The sequence below is a fragment of the Ursus americanus genome, chromosome 18 (genome assembly GCF_024610735.1).
Source record: "Ursus americanus isolate L20-20 chromosome 18, mUrsAme1.1.p, whole genome shotgun sequence".
Lineage (NCBI taxonomy): Eukaryota > Metazoa > Chordata > Mammalia > Carnivora > Ursidae > Ursus > Ursus americanus.
Window position 1 is genome coordinate 36,230,852 of NC_142144.1, and position 19,619 is coordinate 36,250,470.

Sequence of the window (19,619 nt, forward strand, 5' to 3'; positions counted from 1 at the left end):
CTATTCTAGCTTCTGTGCTAGATGAAGATACTAATAAAAAAATAAATCACAGTATGGGGCACCTTGGTGGCTGAGCATCTGCCTTCAGTTCAGGTCATGATCTCAGGGTTCTGGGAGCGAGCCCCACATTGGGCTCCCTGTTCAGAGCTAGCCTGCTTCTCCCTCTCCCTCTGCCTGCTGCTCCCCCTGCTTGTTCTCTCTCTCTCTGTCAAATAATTAAATTCTTAAAAAAAAAAAAAGAAGAAATCAAGGTAGTAGTAACTACCAACATTTAGTTGGGCATTGAGTATGTACCAGGCATTATGCCGAGAGTTTTACAAGTATTTTCTCACTGAATTCTAATCGTAGGCACTGTGGGGACTGTTACATTCCCATTTAACAGTTGAGAAAAATAAGTTTCATAGATGTTAAGTAACTTGCCAAAGATTACACGTGTTATCTACTTCATAAGATTGTTTGAAGGTTAACAAATAGTACTTAGAGCAGTGCCTGCTACATAATAATTGCTCAAGAGTATGAGTTGCTATTATTATTACTAAAGTACAGAGGAAATACCAGTAATCCTTTGCCTAGGGCATACCTCACAGAAGAAAAATATAAGTAGGGTTTTTCTTGGGAAAGACAGACATTCCAGGTAGAAGAAACAGTAGTAAAGGGATGGCTGGCCTGATTCGGCTACTGCATAGGGTGCTTGGTGGTAAAAAGGTAGAAGAGGAGGAGAAATGAAGGTTTCATGGGAGGGTGGGGCAGAGAGCTTTCGAGCTTTTTTGAAAGGATGGGCTTAACTCATTTCAGGAGACAGGGGGTTGGGAACATTTCCGGCAAAGGTACAACACTTAAAATGGCATAGAAACAGTGTTGCAGTTTTCTACTGCTTGTAGTAAACTACCCCCAAAATTAAGTGGTTTAAAACAATACTACTTTATTTGCCCACATTTCTGTGAGTCACATATTTGTGCTAGGCCTAGCTAGGTAATTCTGGTCTCACTGGGGGTCACTCATGTGGCTGCAGTCATTTGGTGGTGCCACTGGGGCTAAATAGTCTAAGATGGCTTCTCTAACATGTCTGGCTGCGATGATGGCTGTTGGCTGGGCTTCTTCACGTGGCAGCAGCAGAATTGTCACAGAACAGCAGAAGCTGTTGAGGCCTAGGCATGGAAGTCACACAGTGTCACTCCACCACATTCTGTCAGGCAAAACAGTCACAAAGCCAGCCTAGATGCAATGGGAGGAAAAAGACACTGCCTCTTGATGTGAAAGGACATGCAAAGAATTTGTGGCCTTCCCCCACTCCCCCAGATCTTCCACAAATGGAAAGGGGCAGAATGAGTTCAGAATGTGTAACCTCTTTGGCCTTTTCCTTACCCTAAGTAGCATTTCCTCCAAAGTTAATGATACATAGTACTTTAATCACCTTTATGTGGCCCTGAACTCTGTTTCTCCTAGAATGAAGACAAAATATAAATTAAAATGAAAAACAGAAAAGCTTTACCAAGAATTAACTAACTGAATTTTGAAAACTGAATTATAAAACAGTTTTTAGAAAGAAGATATAGTTTTTAGTATGTTCATGAGCTTGAACTTGATTAGCAGCAGTGTGGAGAATTCCTCTGGGTCCTGACTTTAGTAATAGACAAGGATTATGTGTTATTACCACATCATTTATTAGTATCTGATTAAATACCTTGGTGTTAACATTTTTTAAGCATTTCAGTGTTCAAACATATTAAATCTTTTTTAAGATTTTATTTTAGAGAGGGGAAGAGTGCAAGTGGGAAAGGGCAGAGGGGAAGAGCGAGAATCTCAAGCAGACCCCCCACGGAGCACGGAGCCCAATGTGGGGCTCACAACCCTGGGATCATGACCTGAGCCAAAATCAATTGTCGTACGCTTAACTGATTGAGCCACCCAGGCACTTCTAAAATCTTTTTTTTTTTTTTTTAAGACTTTATTTATTTGGGAGAAAGAGAGTAAGTGAGAAAGAACACAAGCAGGGGGACTAGCAGGCAGAGGGAGAAGCAGACTCCCTGCTCAGCAGGGAGCCTGATGTGGGACTCGATCCCAGGACCCTGGGATCATGACCCGAGCTGAAGGCAGACCCTTAACCGACTGAGCCACTCAGGTGCCCCTTAAGTTTATTATTATTTTTATTTATTTATTTTTTTAGTAGTCTCTACACCCAGTGTTGAGCTCGAGCTCACGACCCTGAGATCAATAGTCACATACTCTTCCTACTAAGCCAGTCAGGTTCTCCAGCAACCATATAAAATCTCGACCATAGAATTAACTTCTGTAGGTTATTTATTTATTTATCCCAGGTAAATTATTTTATTCATATTCTCTACAAGTTAACATCTACAACCACCTACCTTCACCTACCTTTTAGAATGATCTGAGATCCTGAATTAGATTCTGAATTAATGATGTTTTTATTCAACTAACTTTTATGAGTACTCAGCAGATACAAATGTGATTTCCTGAGTTATATCAGTTCTGTGGTTTGCTATTTAATTCTCCTTTCCATTCTGAAAGAGTTCTTAGCCTTTGTTCATTAATCATAGGAAACAGTTGTGCAACATGCCTTGACATTAACTTGAACATCTAAAATTAGTCCTGCTACAATCAGTGGTTGGGAACAAGGTTTCAATAGTTGGTGGCATGTGTTAAGTAGACATTACAAGGTTGGAAGGAACTCCCTAGAAAGAAGTAAGTGACTTGCATTGTGTGTGTATGTGCATGTACTGTGTATATATGCAATTGAAGTTCCATTTGTATTAAGCAGATGAACAAATTACACCTGTTACTACAAATGCATTATAAGCATCTTTGCTTATGCACTGTGCTGTTTAATTATTTCAGAAGAAAAATATATTTGAAAACTTGGTATGCTAGAATGGATTTTTCTGCATGTTTTGTGATTTTAATTTTTAAAGGAATAATTATACTATATTTCAAGTAAATGGCTTTTTTTTCCTTTTCAGAATTTATAGAAACTCATTCACAAAAATGACATCCTGGTTGTATGAATGTCTTTGTGAAGCTGAACTTGCACAGTATTATCCTCATTTTACTGCCCTTGGCTTTCAAAAAATAGATGAATTAGCCAAGGTTACAATGAAGGACTACTCCAAATTGGGAGTCCATGACATGAACGACCGCAAACGTCTCTTCCAACTTATCAAAATCATTAAAATTATGCAGGAAGAAGACAAAGCAGTCAGTAGCCCAGAGCATCCTCTCCAGACAAACAGCCTGTGCAGTCAGGCTCGGGAGTCCAGAACTGGCCCTCGCAGGCAACTGCATTTTGATTCTCCTGCTGACAGCAAAGACAGAACTACCAACAACAATGGGTTCGAAATGTGCTGTTTATCAGATTTTTCTGCAAATGAACAGAAGTCTGGTTACCTAAAAGTGCTGGAGCACATGCTGCCAGATGATTCCCAATCCCATACAAAAACAGGAATTCTGAGTGCCGCAGCTGCTGCTTCCTATGTGCAAACAGAAACTAACACCTCACTCTTTTCATCAAATCACTTTTCTCCACTACTGGGGGATTATGATATTCCCATTATTCAAAGAGTCTCTCATGTTTCAGGGTATAACTATGGAATCCCTCATTCTTGTATCAGGTAATTATTTTTATCTTTTTTGGATATAGGGGAGAGGGTAGCATCAGGCAAGGGCAAGCCTCACCATGACTGAGAGCAACTCCTCCTTATGTACAGAAAAGTACAGTGAACAGCTTCTGCAACATTAATAGAAGTACCTTGATGGGGGGAAGTTCATGAGGAATTGGGACTTTCCATATGGGAGAAAGATGATATTGTTCACGTATGTCAAACAGCTGCTACTTGCCAGGATCTGCTATTATTCCGTTAGCAGACCTATGTCTGTTATTTATTATAGTGTAACATGATACATCTAATGCATCCTTGAAGGTAAAATAGTTAACTGGCCTTCTGCAATGGAAAAAAAGTGTGTGTGTGTGTGTGTGTGTGTGTGTGTGTGTGTGTGTGTGTGTGTTCCACAGGATTTTTTTTTTAAGGCTATCAAATTCACTTCAGCCAGGAGACATAAAGCTTAGTTAAAAACAAAGAGCATGTAGCTGGAATTAAGTAGGTCTTTCGTGCAGTTAGCTTACTTGCACACATTGAAATATGGTCCTGAATTTGAGTGCTTTCTTCAGTTCCAGCCCTGCAAGAACATATGATTTTGGTGATTGCAAAAGAGTAAGACACTTTTGATGTAGTTTAGACTTTGAGAGTCAGGGCGATAATTTATTTTCATCTAGGGCTTTGAGTTAAATGTTGAAATAAGGTCCCTAAGAGCTGAAATACTGAATAATCCCTAGTAACAATATTGGTATATAGAAAACATCTTCTCTTAAAAATAACAAATATTTGTTCTTTGGTTATTTTAAAAGTTATATATGGTGAGTTATGGAGAAACAAAATGCATTCTTAAGCCACATTTTCTTTTTTTTTTAAGGCTATTATTCATACCTTAAAACAAGGTGTGTATTTACATCTGGTCTTTATATTGGCTAAGGTTTCAGAGGATCTCATAACCAACCAGTTCTTTTATTCCCCCAAAAATATAAAAGACCAATTTTACAGGTAAAAGTGATTTAGTAATTTGAAATACTCAGTACCTTTTATAGTATTTCTGAAATCTTTATTTGGTTTAGCAGAGCACAGAGCGTATAGTACTCTTTTCTTCTTTTAATTGTTAGAGAACTAGATTGTTCCATGACTATCAAAGCCAGGATTGTTGCTGTTCTATTGGTTAGCTCTGGTGAAAGAACAGATATTTTCTTGAATATTACAGTATTTTATTGAACAACACATAAAAATCTAAATTGGAATTATTTATAAATAAAGATGCCGCTTTGCATTATTAATTTGGACAGAATGAAGGTTTTAGTTTAAATATTGCTATTTCATTTATTCAGCACATATTAAGTACATCTAGGTCTGATTGTAGATGTAAAGATAATTAGGATATGTGCAGGCCCTTAGACTCTTAGGGAGAGTGAGTGGGAAGACAAACAACCATATGGTGAGATAAGTGCTCTTGTAAGAGGTTTATACGTGACAAACCCAGAGTGAAAGCTATTCCATTGAGCTTTCTTACTTTTTGTGTCATTATTTTATCACTCTTCCCACTCTTTATTATATTAGGGAAATAGAGATAAAAAAGGATATTTTCCCCAATAATCCTCATATTATCTTCTCACCCAAATGTTTCCAAGTAGCAGTCAAGGTTTCAGAACCCTGGGAGACTCCCTCATCAACTTAAGGCTTGCTGTTAGGATGTCATCTTATCCAAAGAGCATTTTCTTTGGGTGCCTCAAATCAAGTAAGCTAAAAATAAATTACTCGTCTCAGAATTTTTTTTTAAAGATTTTATTTATTTGACAAAGAGAGTACAAGCAGGGGGAATGGCAGAGGGAGAGGAAGAAGTAGGCTCCCGGGGCGGTTGATCCCAGGACCCTGAGATCATGACCTGAGCCAAAGGCAGATGCCCAACCCACTGAACCACTCAGGCGCCCCTGGTCTCAGAATTTTAATAAAAGTGCATTTAGAGATCTTCAGTAGACCTAACTCCAGCTGTCTTAACTCTTCATGTCAGAAAGACACAGCTTATTTCTTCTAAGGAACACTGGGTGTTAAAACCAGAGCCTTCTAAGGGTACCTGGGCATGGAGCCTGCTTAAGATTCTCTCTCTCCCAGGCACCTGGGTGGCTCAGTCATTGAGCGTCTGCCTTCAGCTCAGGTCACGATCCCAGCATACTGGGATCGAGCCCGGCATCTGGCTCCCTGGTCAGCGGGAAGCCTGCTTTTCCCTCTCCCACTCCCCCTGCTTGTGTTCCCTCTCTCGCTGCCACTCTCTCTCTCAAATAAATAAATAAAATCTTTAAAAAAAAAAAAAAATTCTGTCTCCCCCCCCCCCTTAAAAAATGCTTTAAAAGCCTGAAGTAGTCCTTTATGGTCTATATTAGAACTATTTGTTCTATATATAGAACTATATTAGAAATTTTATTTCTCCTTTATACTAATTTATATACTGGCAAAAAGTAATTTTCCAGCTAGTTGGAGGGCTCAGAAAATTGAAATTGATATGAAACAATTATATAGTGAAATATCCTGTGTAAAATCTATTACATTGGCTTTTTAGGGGCTATTAATCAAATTCTAAAGTGTAAAGGAAGGGAATAATTTGTCTTGCCTAAGACATTCTCAGTATATGGACCAAAGGCATTGATCCTGGTAAACTACTTTCAAGAATCCTATGTTACTTAGGTTAAGAGGAATTTCTATATAGGTAAATGGTCAATTGTTAGACACATATATACCCTCATTAGGCTCAGTATGTAAACCCGATGAATATTGTATCCCTAGCTCAAGGAATATTTCATTAAATATTCTAGCTGTTAAGGTTGATAAGTTCACTGAAGTCAGAGCCAGAGAAGAGATATATCTGAATAGAAGGGTGATAGTGGTAGGCAGCACCTGTTGTAAAATTGTCCTGGGAAGAAGAAATATAGGATTACGTTCTAACAAACAAACACACACAAAAAGAGGAAGTAAGAAAGCAAGACAGAGGTGCAGAATATACTTAGGAGGAACAGAGGAAAAGTACATTGAAACCTATCACCATTTCAAGATATTTAGTAAACCCAGGTAGGATAAAAAAACAAATTAGATAGAATGGTCAAAAAAACAGTGAAACAGCGCCTGGGTGGCTCAGTTGGTTAAATGTCGGCCTTCGGCTCGGGTCATGATCCCAGGGTCCTGGGATCAAGCCCCGTGTTGGGATCCCTGCTCAGTGGGGAGTCTGCTTCTCCCTCTCCCCCCTGCTTGTGCTCTCTCTCTCTCTCTAATAAATAAATAAAATCTTTTTTTAAAAAAGAGAAAACAGTAAATATGTAAGAATAATTGGATTGAGAGGGAGCAAGAGACATGGGTTTATGTCTTTTAAAGGCCTTGGAGGGGTGGTCGCAACATACTTTGTTTGATTTTGAGGATTAACCAGCCTGATTTGGGGGGACATATAGAAAACATCCACCATTAGAAGTTTTTGGAAGAGCACATCTAGAAGCCAAACACCCAAGTCTTAGGGCTAGAGCAACTCTTCGGGTTTTGGGTTTTTTGTTTGTTGTTGGCAGGACAAAGGATGGAGTGGATTAGGGATAGAGATAGCAGTAATCAGGAGGATTCAGTTAATAAAAGAACTTTCTATATACCTAATATGTATAAAGTTACATATTAAAGTGTTGATTCTGAGAAAGTTTTATGTATGTGTAAGGTGTGTATATATGTTAAGTGTAATGTATATATAAAATAACAAAATGTGCTGATACTTTGACCTCATAAGTAGCCGCATCATATTATTAAAAAATTAAAGCCCACTTATAAATATGTATCAGACAGAATACCTCAGAGAAAGAGAATCTTTGGACAGAGATGGAGAAAATCAGAGTTTGTGTTCGAAAACGCCCTCTGGGCATGAGGGAGGTACGTCGTGGAGAAATTAATATTATTACCGTAGAAGACAAAGAAACTCTACTTGTTCATGAGAAGAAAGAAGCAGTTGACCTTACACAGTATATTCTGCAGGTATGATGCTTTCCTTTTGTGTTTGGAACTAATATTATCAAGTGTGTCGATTTTTTTTCTGTTTTGGGTGTTGGCATTCATTCCTGATATAAATCATTAATACCTTGGGCCTTCATTTAAAAAAAAATATAGTGAAGTGGGAGAAACAGTAACGTAATTTCTGCACTCTAGGGCATTATAATTGCGGCATATGTTCACTTAACACATTTTACATGACTGTAATTATACCTCTTTGGCAAAAGGGGGGACCGAGGGGATAAAAAAAAAGTGAATTGGCGATAGGACTAGTCACTGAGTGTATGCGCCAGAGTGACTCTGAGATGGTCCCATAGTCAGTCTCAATTCTTGCCTGTCTTTCACGGTGTGAGCTTATTCTTCTGAGTGTGAGTCTGGAGTTTAACGATGGAGGATATGTTTTCAAGCAGCAAAGTTCCAGATTGCCACTCAACTGCTTATTTTGATTCTCAACTGTCTTTGGGCTTAGATATAACTTGGTGGAAATTGGGCTCTTGAGCAGGCTACTTTGTACAGGGTAGATTTAGTAAGTAAATGTAATCCAGGGATATGATTTCACTTTTACATCTACCATAAAGGATTTAAAAAAACACTAGTAATTTAGACACATAAGAATATGTTCACTCCCTGCCAGAAAGACCACAAAAAGTCCAAGAAGAAAGGGTTTGGTATTGAAAGGAATTTATTTCATGCAGATAGGTACCCTGCAATAACTCTTCGGTCTTCTTATGGAAGCAGCAGGCCCATAGATGGAAGATACCATAATTTAGGTACTCTTAAAATTATGAAACAATTGTAAATAATCTAAAACAGAGGATAATCCACCAGATGTTAAGATTTGGGAATTCAGGTCCCTCTTACTCTGAATCTGCCTCCCTAAACATTCATATTATATTCAAACTATCCTCTCTCTTGCTCTCTTGCCTCAAAACCCAGTGAATGGTAGAGAGAGAAAAAGTGGTGAGTAATCTGTTGTGCTAACATTTTACCCGAGTCAGCTGAGATTTTACTCTCTGGAATAAATATGTTAACACTGAAGTCAAATTGTTAACACTTTCCCCTTCTTTTATACTTGCATTGTTCAACTTTTTCTTTGGTTATCAAAATTAGGTTTCACAGCAACATTCAAAGTAATCCACTGAGTCTTTCTGTGGGCACTAAATTACTAGGCCACTGTATAAACAACCCAATCACTTTAACAGCCTTATTGACTGCTGATCAATGCATAGTCTATTAGGTCTAGGTGGGAGGTATTTATTTTGAAAATGGTCTAAATGCCAATTGGTTATAATGTTATCTAGTTCCATGTCTTCTTACAGCCATAGTAATAGCCCTGTTCAGTTACCATCTACCCAAGAAGTCCTTAATGATGCTTCTGTCACAGTAATTCCCTTAAGGAAGCATTGTCTTGTCTTTTGTATTTTTCTATTATCCCAAAACATAATAACCTTACTTCTTTGTCATTACTATTGGTCAATACTTATTGAACACCCATAGTTTTCATAGCACTTTCTTCGCAGTTTGAACTTTGGACCTTTGCTCTCATAGGTCAAAGTCCTTACCTATCAATGCCATAATTACAAGTGCTGGGAGGGCTTTTACCCCCTTTTCTTTCCTTAAGTGGAAAGAAGAAAGGGAGGTTCATAGCAAACCTAGAAAATAAATACTGATCCTAGATTCTTTGGGTTTCAATTTTTAAACTTATTCAAGAATTCAAACAATAGGTTCATGTATCCATTTAATTAAATATCCTATCCTTTCAAATCTTTTTTTGTTAGTATATATATGATCATATACATGCAGTGTGCTATCCTACTTTTGATTAAATTTTGTATCAGTATAATATGTGATGGGACAAGGAAACGAATTTGTATATATTTCATTCCAACTTCTTAAATAAAGAAATATATATAGAAAAAAGAGATGTTACTGAAATACATCAAAAAGTCAACAGTGGCTATCTCTGAGTAGTAAGATTTATAGATAATTTTATTTTCTTCTCTATTGTTTTCCATGTTTTTAAAATTTTCTATAATCAGCATGTTACATTTATATAAAAAGTAAAAACTTTTGAGTATGATGGATTCACCTATTTCAAAATCAAAAACATACAAAAGGGTATGCGGTGAAAAGTGTCCTGCTGATCGTATTTCCTCCTTGAAGGCAACCATTATTACCTGTTCTAAGTCTGTTCTTTCCAGAGGTAGTCTTTAAATACGTGTTACTTTTATAATCTGAAAAAATCTATTTAAAAAATAAATTATGGAACTCTGATCATTACAAGACTAAAGTGAGTATTACTACAACCTAATTTATAAAGTATAATCAAATGAAGTATATGTGATGCAAAGGACTTTATATATGTATATATATTTAGATATCTTGTGCTAGCATTTATTGTATTTATATAATATATGTGTCAATTATAATAATTACAATAATCTTCCATGTTCATGTATCTTTCATTAAGGATATTTACAGAAATACTGAGAAAATCCACACCTAAATCCTTTTGGAAGGAAAGATACTAATGCCTCTAATCAATAAGTGTTTCCTAAGGTGTTTACCAAGAGCTAAAGTTATTCACAGGCACTTATAGAAGAAGAGAAAGAACAACCATATACTCAATGAAGTAAAAGAAAATTTTAAAGAATTCCCACATTTACTTGTGTTCATTATTTTCTTATTTTCCTGAAAAATGCCCCAAAATATATTAGTAATATATTTTACTTTTTATTATTGCCATTTTCAAGTTTATTCAAAAGTACAATGAACCCTTTCACCCAGATTCAAAAGTTAAAAACATTTTATTGCTCTTAAAATCCTATTACATAATTCATACCACGAGAAGTTCACAGATCTCTTTATTGTGCTGCACAGATTGATTACTTTCTAGCTCTTGGTGATATTTTCTAACTGGTAAATTCAACTTTGTGGCCCCAATTTCTGCTAAGGTGACCTAACAAATTTCCATGCTAATGTAATGTGATGGTACATGAAACAGAATCAGACCTGGAGAGAATGACCCATACAATAAATTGGCCCAAATTCACTTTGCTGGATTTTCCCTTAACTGGCTATTTAGAGCAGGCGCAAGAGGTATAAGAAGAAAGGACCTCATGTCTCATTCATTGTATATGGACTGCCATTACTACACTGCGATCAGGATTTTTACTCAGAGATAGTTGGGCTGCCAGTAGCCTCTAAATTATGCAAATGATTACGTCTGCATAATCCCAATTTAATAGGGTCTTCTATCCTTTTACAGATTATCATGGTTTTTCATTTGGGGGTTATCTTGGACTACTTTCTCTCCCCAGCAAGTCATATCCAGGCATTTGCCAAATTTCTCATGCATCCATCTCCTCTTTATTTTCATTGTTATCATCGAATTTAGACCCTTCCTAACTCACCACTTGATTACCAGTGTCCCTGTTCTTAGTCGATTCATAATGGGAAGCAAGATTAATCTTCCAGAAAATGGCTCAGATCATCCCTTTCCTTTGCAAAGGGATTTTATTGTCTTCCCACTATTTGCTAAATTAAATATGAACATTCTTAAGGCTAGTGTCCCAATACCCATGCAACATAGTCCTAACTCATTATTCCAGCCTTCTGTTTCACCTTTCTACCTACCAAGATCCTATGTTTCAACCACACTGAATCTTCTCTGTTCCCTAAACGTTCCTTGTGCTTTCCCTGTGGCTGGAGTATCTTCCCTGCCTCCATCTCTTCTTCCCCCACAGCCCTTCCTGTGTACAGTCTTTTTCATAATGTCTTTCCCAATCAGAAGGAATATGTTTTTCCTTTGAATTCCACATGTACTTTATCTCTCAAATTTTTTCTAGCTTTGAATCATTTGTGTACTTGTCTGGACTCACATCTTTAGGTGGTGGGGTAGGGTAATATCTATATCTTTGGCCCCTTTGAAGTGCCTACTGCAATTATACATGTTACCAACGGAGCAATAAATGTTCATGGGATTAAAAACTCAGCTATTGGGGCACATGGGTGGTTCAGTTGGTTAAGCAAGCGTCTGCGTTTGGCTCAGGTCATGATCTCTCTGGGCCCTGGGTTTGACCCCTGTGTTGGGCTCCTAGCTCAGTGGGGAGTCTGCTTCTCCCTCTCCCCCCACCTTCCCCCACCCCACGCTCATGCTCTATCTCTCAAATAAAATCTTTTAAAAAGGAAAGAAAAGCTCAGCTATGTAACCTATGAAGTGGAAGTCTTCCTCTAGAATTCCCCCAAGTTTCAAATATGCTGGCCCTAGTTGGGCTATGAGGATAATCCCTATAGAATTCATTTCTCTTGGACCGAAGGAGGATTGGCTCACTCTTGTATTCATCAGTTTACTTCACTTAAGAAAGAACAAAAATTGTGTGCTTTAGTTTTTACATTATAAGACCACGTCTACAGAGATCTCAAGTGGAAGAAGGCCCCGTTATTTGATAGTTATTGATTGCTTATTTATCTCTAAGTTTGTCAGAGTCAGTTACTTAATCAGTTAAAAAGTATACTTACGCCTTTATCATGTGTTAGCTAGAATAGTGAAGAAAATCCAGAAAATGTCTCTTTCTATAAAAATCACATTTCTTTTTCAGCATGTTTTTTATTTTGATGAAGTCTTTGGTGAAGCATGCACCAATCGGGATGTGTACATGAAGACTACTCACCCACTCATTCAGCATATTTTCAATGGGTATGATAGTAATTATTTGCTTCTCTTGCTTCATACTGTTTTCCATAACAAATTTCTTTATAAATATCATTTATGTTTTTCAGTTTTTGAATTAGACATGAATTTTTGTTTTAATCTGATGAATTTAGACTCTTCTAAAGAGTATATTGTCTCTATAGGACTTACCAAGCATTCAGAAATTTTCAGCAAAGATATAAGTTGTCAACAATATAATTTCATCAAAGTCCTCCGAATAAAAAGGTTTAAGTGGTTGTAGTTTGAACTTTTGATAATAGGAATGATATACTCTGCCTGTAGTTCAGTTACTTTTTTCATTGAAGTGGGATAAATAAGTGACTATATCTGTTTTTTATAGATTTCGAAATTTTGAAATAATTTTGAATTATTTTGAAATAATTTCGAATTTTGAAATAATTATTCATACTTAATAAACATTAAATGGGACCAAAAAGGCACTAGGGACTTCTGTTTATTCAAAATATACGCACATATAGATAAAGAATGCCAAACAGCCTGCTAGTATCACTGATTCCAGAGTAGTTTGACTTTTTACAAATAATTTTTATAACTTTAAAAATATTGAGGTATAATTCACATACAATTAGATGCACAGATCTTAAGAAGTATTCAGGTTTGATGAGTTTTGGTAGTTGTATAAATCCAAGAAATCAATTCCTCAAAAAAGATAATAGACCATTCCCATCACCCCAGAGAGTTCTCTTGTGTCCCCTTTTAGTAAATCTCCACTTCCACCCTCAGGTCTTATATAATCACTGACCTGCTTTCTGTCACTATAGATTAGTTTTGCCTGTTCTAGAATGTCACAGAAATAGAATCATTCCCATATAGGTTCTTTTATGCTTGGCTTAGCATAATGTTTTTTGATATTAGTACACATTGCAGTTTTTATTGCTGAGTACTATTCCTTTCTATGAATATACTACAATTTATCCGTTCTCCTGTTGATGGACTTTCGGGTCGTTTCCAGTTTGGGACGATTGTGAATAAAGCTGTATGAACATTCTTGTACAAGTCTTTTTCTTGGACATGTTTTCATTTATCTTGGGTGAAACCTAGAAAGGGAATTGCTGGGTCATAGGCTAGGTGTGTGTTTATAAGAAAGTGTCAAACAGGTTTCCATATACCCATTTTCTATTCCCAACAGCGATGTATGTGAATTGCATTTCTTTCTTTTATTTTTTATTTCCTTATTTATTTATTTATTTATTTATTTATTTATTTATTTATTTACTTAGGATTTACTTATTTATTTGAGGGAGAGAGAGCATGCGCATGGGGGGGCGGGGGGGGCAGGGGCGCCCTGTGAATTGCATTTCTACATCCTCACCATATTTGGTATTGTCAGTCTTCTTTATTTTAGCCAGTCTAATGGGTATGTAACTTGATCTCATTGTCGTTTGAATTTGACTTTCCCAAATGCCTAATGATATTGAGAATCTTTTCATGTGCTCATTGGCCATTCAGATAACTTCATTTGCCCAGTTTTTTTGTTTTCTTTTTATTGTCGTTTTGTAGATGTCAGTAATTTTTTTTTTTTATTCTGAGCAGGCTGAAAAAGTGAAATACCTTTCTGGTTCGATTTCTTATGTGCCAAATCTAGGGAGTACTTTTTAAGAGAGCAAGTTCCAAAGTTAGAATTTGAATGTTAAAATAGTACCAATTAAATAAAAGGTGCAGGGGGTCGCCTGGGTGGCTCAGTCAATTGAGCTTCAGGCTTTTGATTTTGGCTCAGGTCATGATCATGATCTCAGGGTGGTGAGATCGCGCTTCCCGTGGGAGTCAGCTTGAGATTCTCTCCCTCTTCCACCCCCTGTACCTCCCCCGACCCCAGGCTTGTGCTTGCACGCACATGCCTGCTGTCTCTCTCTCTCTCTCAAAAGAAAAAAAAAGTTCAGAAGATAAGGAAGATATTATTCTTTAGTATCATTCTGCTAAATCTTCTTTAGTGTGTTCACATTTTCCTCCTTTAATCCTGTTCCTCACGTTCCTCTGCCAGTGTGTTCAAGTGCCTACACGGCCAGGAGCCTGATTCAAAAGACAGGAGTAACTGGTCTCCACTCAAGCAGCTTAAATCTGGTTAGCTACCATCTCTTTTTTCTCACACTTCCATGGTTCCTTTGCTGTTGTCCTATTACTCGTTCTTTGGTTTCTTTCTGGCTTCAGGCTCCTTTCTTCATGTTCATCTCTCTGCCCACCTCCAGTATCCCCCACCTCTCTCTTTGTACATAGACTTTTTTTCTTGCTGCAAGTAGCTGCTTTTATCATTAACCCATGCGATTCCTGTTCAAGGTCTGCAATAGCTGCTTTACTATTTAACATTATGGTCACTTTCTACTCTGTACTAGGTAGTTGGGCCTCTGGTACTCAGATAATCTTGGCCTCTAGCTCCTCTGAAAACATGTGATTGACAGGTTATTCTCCCAGCTGTCCTCTCCACCTTTTATTCTGCGGTTCCTCACTCCCATACCTCTGCACATACCCACCCACATATAAGAATAGTGGTTCTCACTTAGAGTCACATGATGTCAGGGCTAGAAGGGATCTTAAAAATCAAGTAACCCATTCATTTATTAACGAAAGTGAAAACTGAGGCCCTTAAAGCCCTTTTGCGAATCCTTCCTCAAATATTTTGCTTACACTGATTTTACCTCTGTCTAACCTTACTTAATATTTATAAGAGTAGTCAGTACCACCCTGTTCATCATATGGTCTTCCATTATTTATTGTGTTAATTTTAATTCTCTATTACTTTTTTTTTTTTTAAGATTTTATTTATTTATTTGACAGAGATGGAGACAGCCAGCAAGAGAGGGAACACAAGCAGGGGGAGTGGGAGAGGAAGAAGCAGGCTCATAGCGGAGGAGCCTGATGTGGGGCTCGATCCCTTAACGCCGGGATCACGCCCTGAGCCGAAGGCAGACGCTTAACCGCTGTGCCACCCAGGCACCCCAATTCTCTATTACTTCTTTCATCAAACTTACCTTTTAGGATTAAGGCAAAATCATCTTCTCCAGAATTCTCTAGAGCATGAGGTCCTTGTTTTATGGTATAACCAGTTCCATAAAAAAAAAAAAAATTCCTATTAAAAAACTCAGGTACTGCTTTGAGAATATTTTTTCTTCTTCCTATGTTTTTATTATGTAAAGCCCTCCTCTCCTTAAAGGATTGTATTCTTATAGCTAATTTTGCCAGCTGTAAACAGGATTCTGTTTCTATCTGACTTTTGTCATGAAAAATCTACGTGTAGATTAGCATTTCTCTTAGTATATATGTTATACAAATTACTTTTTCCCCAGAGGCAATGCCACTTGCTTCGCATATGGACAGACAGGTGCTGGGAAGACCTACACCATGATAGGAACTCATCAGAACCCAGGACTCTATGCTCTGGCTGCCAGAGATATCTTCAGGCAACTAGAAGTGTCCCAGCCAAGAAGGCACCTCTTCGTGTGGATCAGCTTCTATGAAATCTACTGTGGACAACTTTATGACCTCTTAAATAGAAGAAAAAGGTACTGATTATGAGTGGAAAACTGTATATTTGTGGATCATTTTTTTAGGCCAGAGTCCCACAGCATTACTGAATCATGGGATTTGATGCGAGGTCTTGTTATATTAGTGCCTTTCTATGAAATTAGTCTCCTGCATCAGGTGAATATTTTTTAAACTGTCAATTCAGTTAGAGAAAAATGTAAATTAGGCTTCCATTAGTATTTTTTTAAAGTGATCAATATCCTACTGTTTACCAAAAGACTATCCCTTTTATTTTGGTCTATGAAAAAGGTCATGATTTCAGGAAGTCAGGATATCAACATGTACTTAAATCCCTTCCTATTCTTTTGACCTATTATTACACTGGAAGAACTATAAATAATGTTTCCTGCTTTCTCTTATTTTTTTTACCCTCAAAATCTTAGGGTAAACTTAATGATAGTTTTCTGAAATCGGTAAAAAGAAAAGAAAATCTCTCTTTTTCACATTAGACTTTTAGCTCTTGTAAGTCTTAAACTGTTGCCCTTGCAACATAATGATGTAATTCAAAAATGGATTCAGTAACTGACTTTAAATCCCTGTTGTATTTTTCTGGTGTAAAGTTTTGTTTAGGTTGAAACAGATGACTTTAATTGAGCAAGAAGCAATGAAGTTGTGAAGGTATTGACTGGGAGAATAAGGAGGAAAGATGGAATAAGGGAGGTGGAAGGATAAAAGGGTGTCCTAATAGAATTAACCAGACCTGTGATGTGTTGGGAGCAGCCACACCAAGTGGAGAGAATTGAAGCTAAGCATGGTAGAAGGCTGGGGAAGCCAAATCAGTGACAGAAACTAGCCTCCAGCAAAGGTATCTTACACCCTACAGAGCTGTCCGAAAGGATGTACAAATTCCACATGCTCCAGGCAAGCACTGGAATGAGGGGTAGGGGGAAAAGGAGCTCGAGCTCAGTAGGGAGAGCATGATAGGCCAGGCCCCCATGGTAGGGTATTGAGTCATGAAACTGGAGAAGCCAGCAACTAGGCTTGGGCAGACCACCACCTTTGGACTATTCCAAAGAAAAAGGGACTTTCGGGTATGCTGCACTTCAGAGAATGTGCAGGTGCTCAGGGTTCAGTCCTGCCACAGCAGCTGCCAAATAAAGGAGAGTTCTGCTCTGGGTTTGCTTTGGAGAAGAGTTGCTTTTCTTTTTTACCCTCTGTTGGTTTTGAAGCCTCAAGCTAGCTCAATCATAGCTCGTCTTCCAAGCCCTAGCACTCTTACTTAGGAGCCCTTTCTAGTCAGAATGTAGCCAGGCACTGGGGTGCTAGAGCTTCTGGCTCTGGGGCTCCCAAACAGACCAAGTTCAACCACTAGCCACTGACAAAATCCAAAGTAAGAAAAATGAGTGGTGATGAAACAAGAAAGGAATTTATTTCAGTGAGGCCAACACCAGGAAGACAGCAGACATACTAATATTTCAAAGACTGCCTCCAACATGCCAAAATTATGACTTGTTGGGTTTTCCTTGTTGTTGTTGTTTTTAAGATTTTATTTATTTGAGATAGAGTGAGCACGAGTGAGGGGAGGGGCAGAGGGAGAGGAAGAAGCAGATTCCCTGCTGAGCTGGATTCCAGGACCCTGAGATTATGATCTGAGCAGAAGGCAGACGCTTAACTGACTGATCCTCAAGGCATCCCCCACTCTTTTTTCCCCCCAAGGTTTATATAAGGAAAATACAGGACAAAAGTTGGTGGGTACACGCAGGTGGGCGGTGAAGGCCAAGTTGATCATTGTCTTGGGGTCAATCATGGGTGGGGTCTTGCTGGCTCAGGGCAGTCCTTATTGCTTGAGAGGGTAGTGGGGGTAGTTTGGGTTCCCTTATGGGGATGCTTTGCCTGCAGGGTCTTTTCTCTGAGTGAACAGATAAGCGGAAAGAACTTAATTAGGAAGTTTGAGGTCAAAATGGAGGTAGTTGAAGTCCTCTTTGTTTAAAGAACACTTGGCAGGAGAATAAAAGGTGTTGTGCTGTGTGTGTGTGTGTGTGTGTGTGTGTCTCTCTCTCTCTCTCTCCCCCCATCTGTCCTGTCTGTCTGGTCTGTTGGTCAGTTTGTTTAGGTGAAGACACAGTCAGGATATCTAGTCAGCTATTTGTGAGTGCAGTTCTTTAATGAATTACTCAGATATATTTCCCTGTATATTTGCATTTTTTAATTGTAGCCAAGGGGATGTCTTTGAAGCTTCTTTTTAGAAGTTTTTGGTTTTTTTTTAATATCTCTGGTTAGTTGGCTAATATCTCTTTTGCCTATCTTCCTGGTTCTTCTGAAATGTCCTAATCCACTCATGGCATCCTTTCTTTTTGTTTAGGGCCATTATGCTTTATTCTCTTTATCTTTTATTTTTTAATAAATTATATTTCCTAAAAGTAATAGTAAAACTTTGACAAAGGTGAACTGAAACATGTATGCTCAGTCGACCTCTTTTTTTTTTTTTTGGTAAGATTTTATTTATTTGACAGAGAGAGAGTACAAGCAGGGAGAGCGGCAGGGAGAGGGAGAAGCAGGCTACCACTGAGCAGAGAGCCCGACACGGGGCTCGATCCCAGGATCCTGGGATCACTACCTGAGCTGAAGGCAGATGCTTAACCAACTGAGCCACCCAAGCGCCCCCTCAGTCCACCTCTTAAGCTAGAAACCAAAGCTTACAGATCTTCAAATTAACTTTTTTCTTTTTTAAAAGATCTAATTGGCTTTACTAAACAATTCATGAAGCAGTTCATTAATCCATCTAGCAGTTAGAAGGGAGGTCCAAGGAATTGTACAAAATGGAAGGTTTTTATAGAAAGGAGGGTGGGGCAAGAAAGTCAGTAGCAAAAGAAAAGATTGTTCCAGGTGAGATCACCTTCCTTTGCGGGGAGGGGCAGGGGGGGTCTTATTAGATGAATTACCTAATTTTCCTTTGTGGGGGGATAGAGAGGGCCCATGTGACAGATTACCTCACTGGTGCTTATCAGAAAATTTCTGATTGGTGGGTTTAAGACACATTTCTGGGGGGAGGTTGAAACTGCAGTTATGTTAGGTATGAAGTCCCAAATTAACTCTTAAAAGTAGAGGTTAGATTGTCTTTATACCCTTGCATAAAAAGTGATAGAAATACACTTCTTGCTTATAAGATTTAAAAATCTAGCAGTCCATTTCAGGCTGTCCATCAGGAACTTTTCTGGGGTGAGCTCAGGGTGTAGGGCCTCAGAAAATATGTTCAGGAATGACATGAGGGCTCTGAAAGCTAGATCCTTCTTTTATTCCAGAAGCCTGACTGTTCCAATGGTTGTTGTTGTTTTTTTTTTTTTTTTTTAAAGATTTTTATTTATTTATTCGACAGAGATAGAGACAGCCAGCGAGAGAGGGAACACAAGCAGGGGGAGTGGGAGAGGAAGAAGCAGGCTCCTAGCGGAGGAGCCTGATGTGGGGCTCGATCCCATAATGCCAGGATCACACCCTGAGCCGAAGGCAGACGCTCAACCGCTGTGCCACCCAGGCGCCCCTCAATGGTTGTTTTCTGATAGGTCACAGGGATTGGTGAAGCTGTTTTCTTCCAGTCCTTCTGTAAAAAATGTGGAAACTTGGGGTAAAACGTAAACTAAGAAAAAAAATTTTTTAAAGGTACCTGGCTGGCTCAGTCAGTTAAGTGTCCGACTCTTGGTTTCTGCTCAGGTCATGATCTCAGGGTCATGGGAATGACCCCCTCATCAGGGTACCCACTCAGTGGGGAGTCAGCTTGTCCCTCTCCCTCAGCT

The 19,619-nt window shown here is 38.3% G+C and overlaps 1 protein-coding gene across 1 annotated transcript in view; it reads left to right on the forward strand.

Moving 5' to 3' along the window:
• The first annotated feature begins 2,993 nt into the window (after positions 1–2,993).
• KIF24 (kinesin family member 24) overlaps positions 2,994–19,619 on the forward strand; it is a 46,251-nt gene continuing 29,625 nt past the window's right edge. Inside the window, exons 1-4 of the mRNA XM_045780690.2 lie at positions 2,994–3,629; positions 7,430–7,619; positions 12,236–12,333; positions 15,651–15,866. Of these exons, the coding sequence (XP_045636646.2) occupies positions 3,007–3,629; positions 7,430–7,619; positions 12,236–12,333; positions 15,651–15,866 (1,127 nt within the window). The 5' untranslated portion in view covers positions 2,994–3,006. The remainder of the gene's footprint in view (positions 3,630–7,429; positions 7,620–12,235; positions 12,334–15,650; positions 15,867–19,619) is intronic.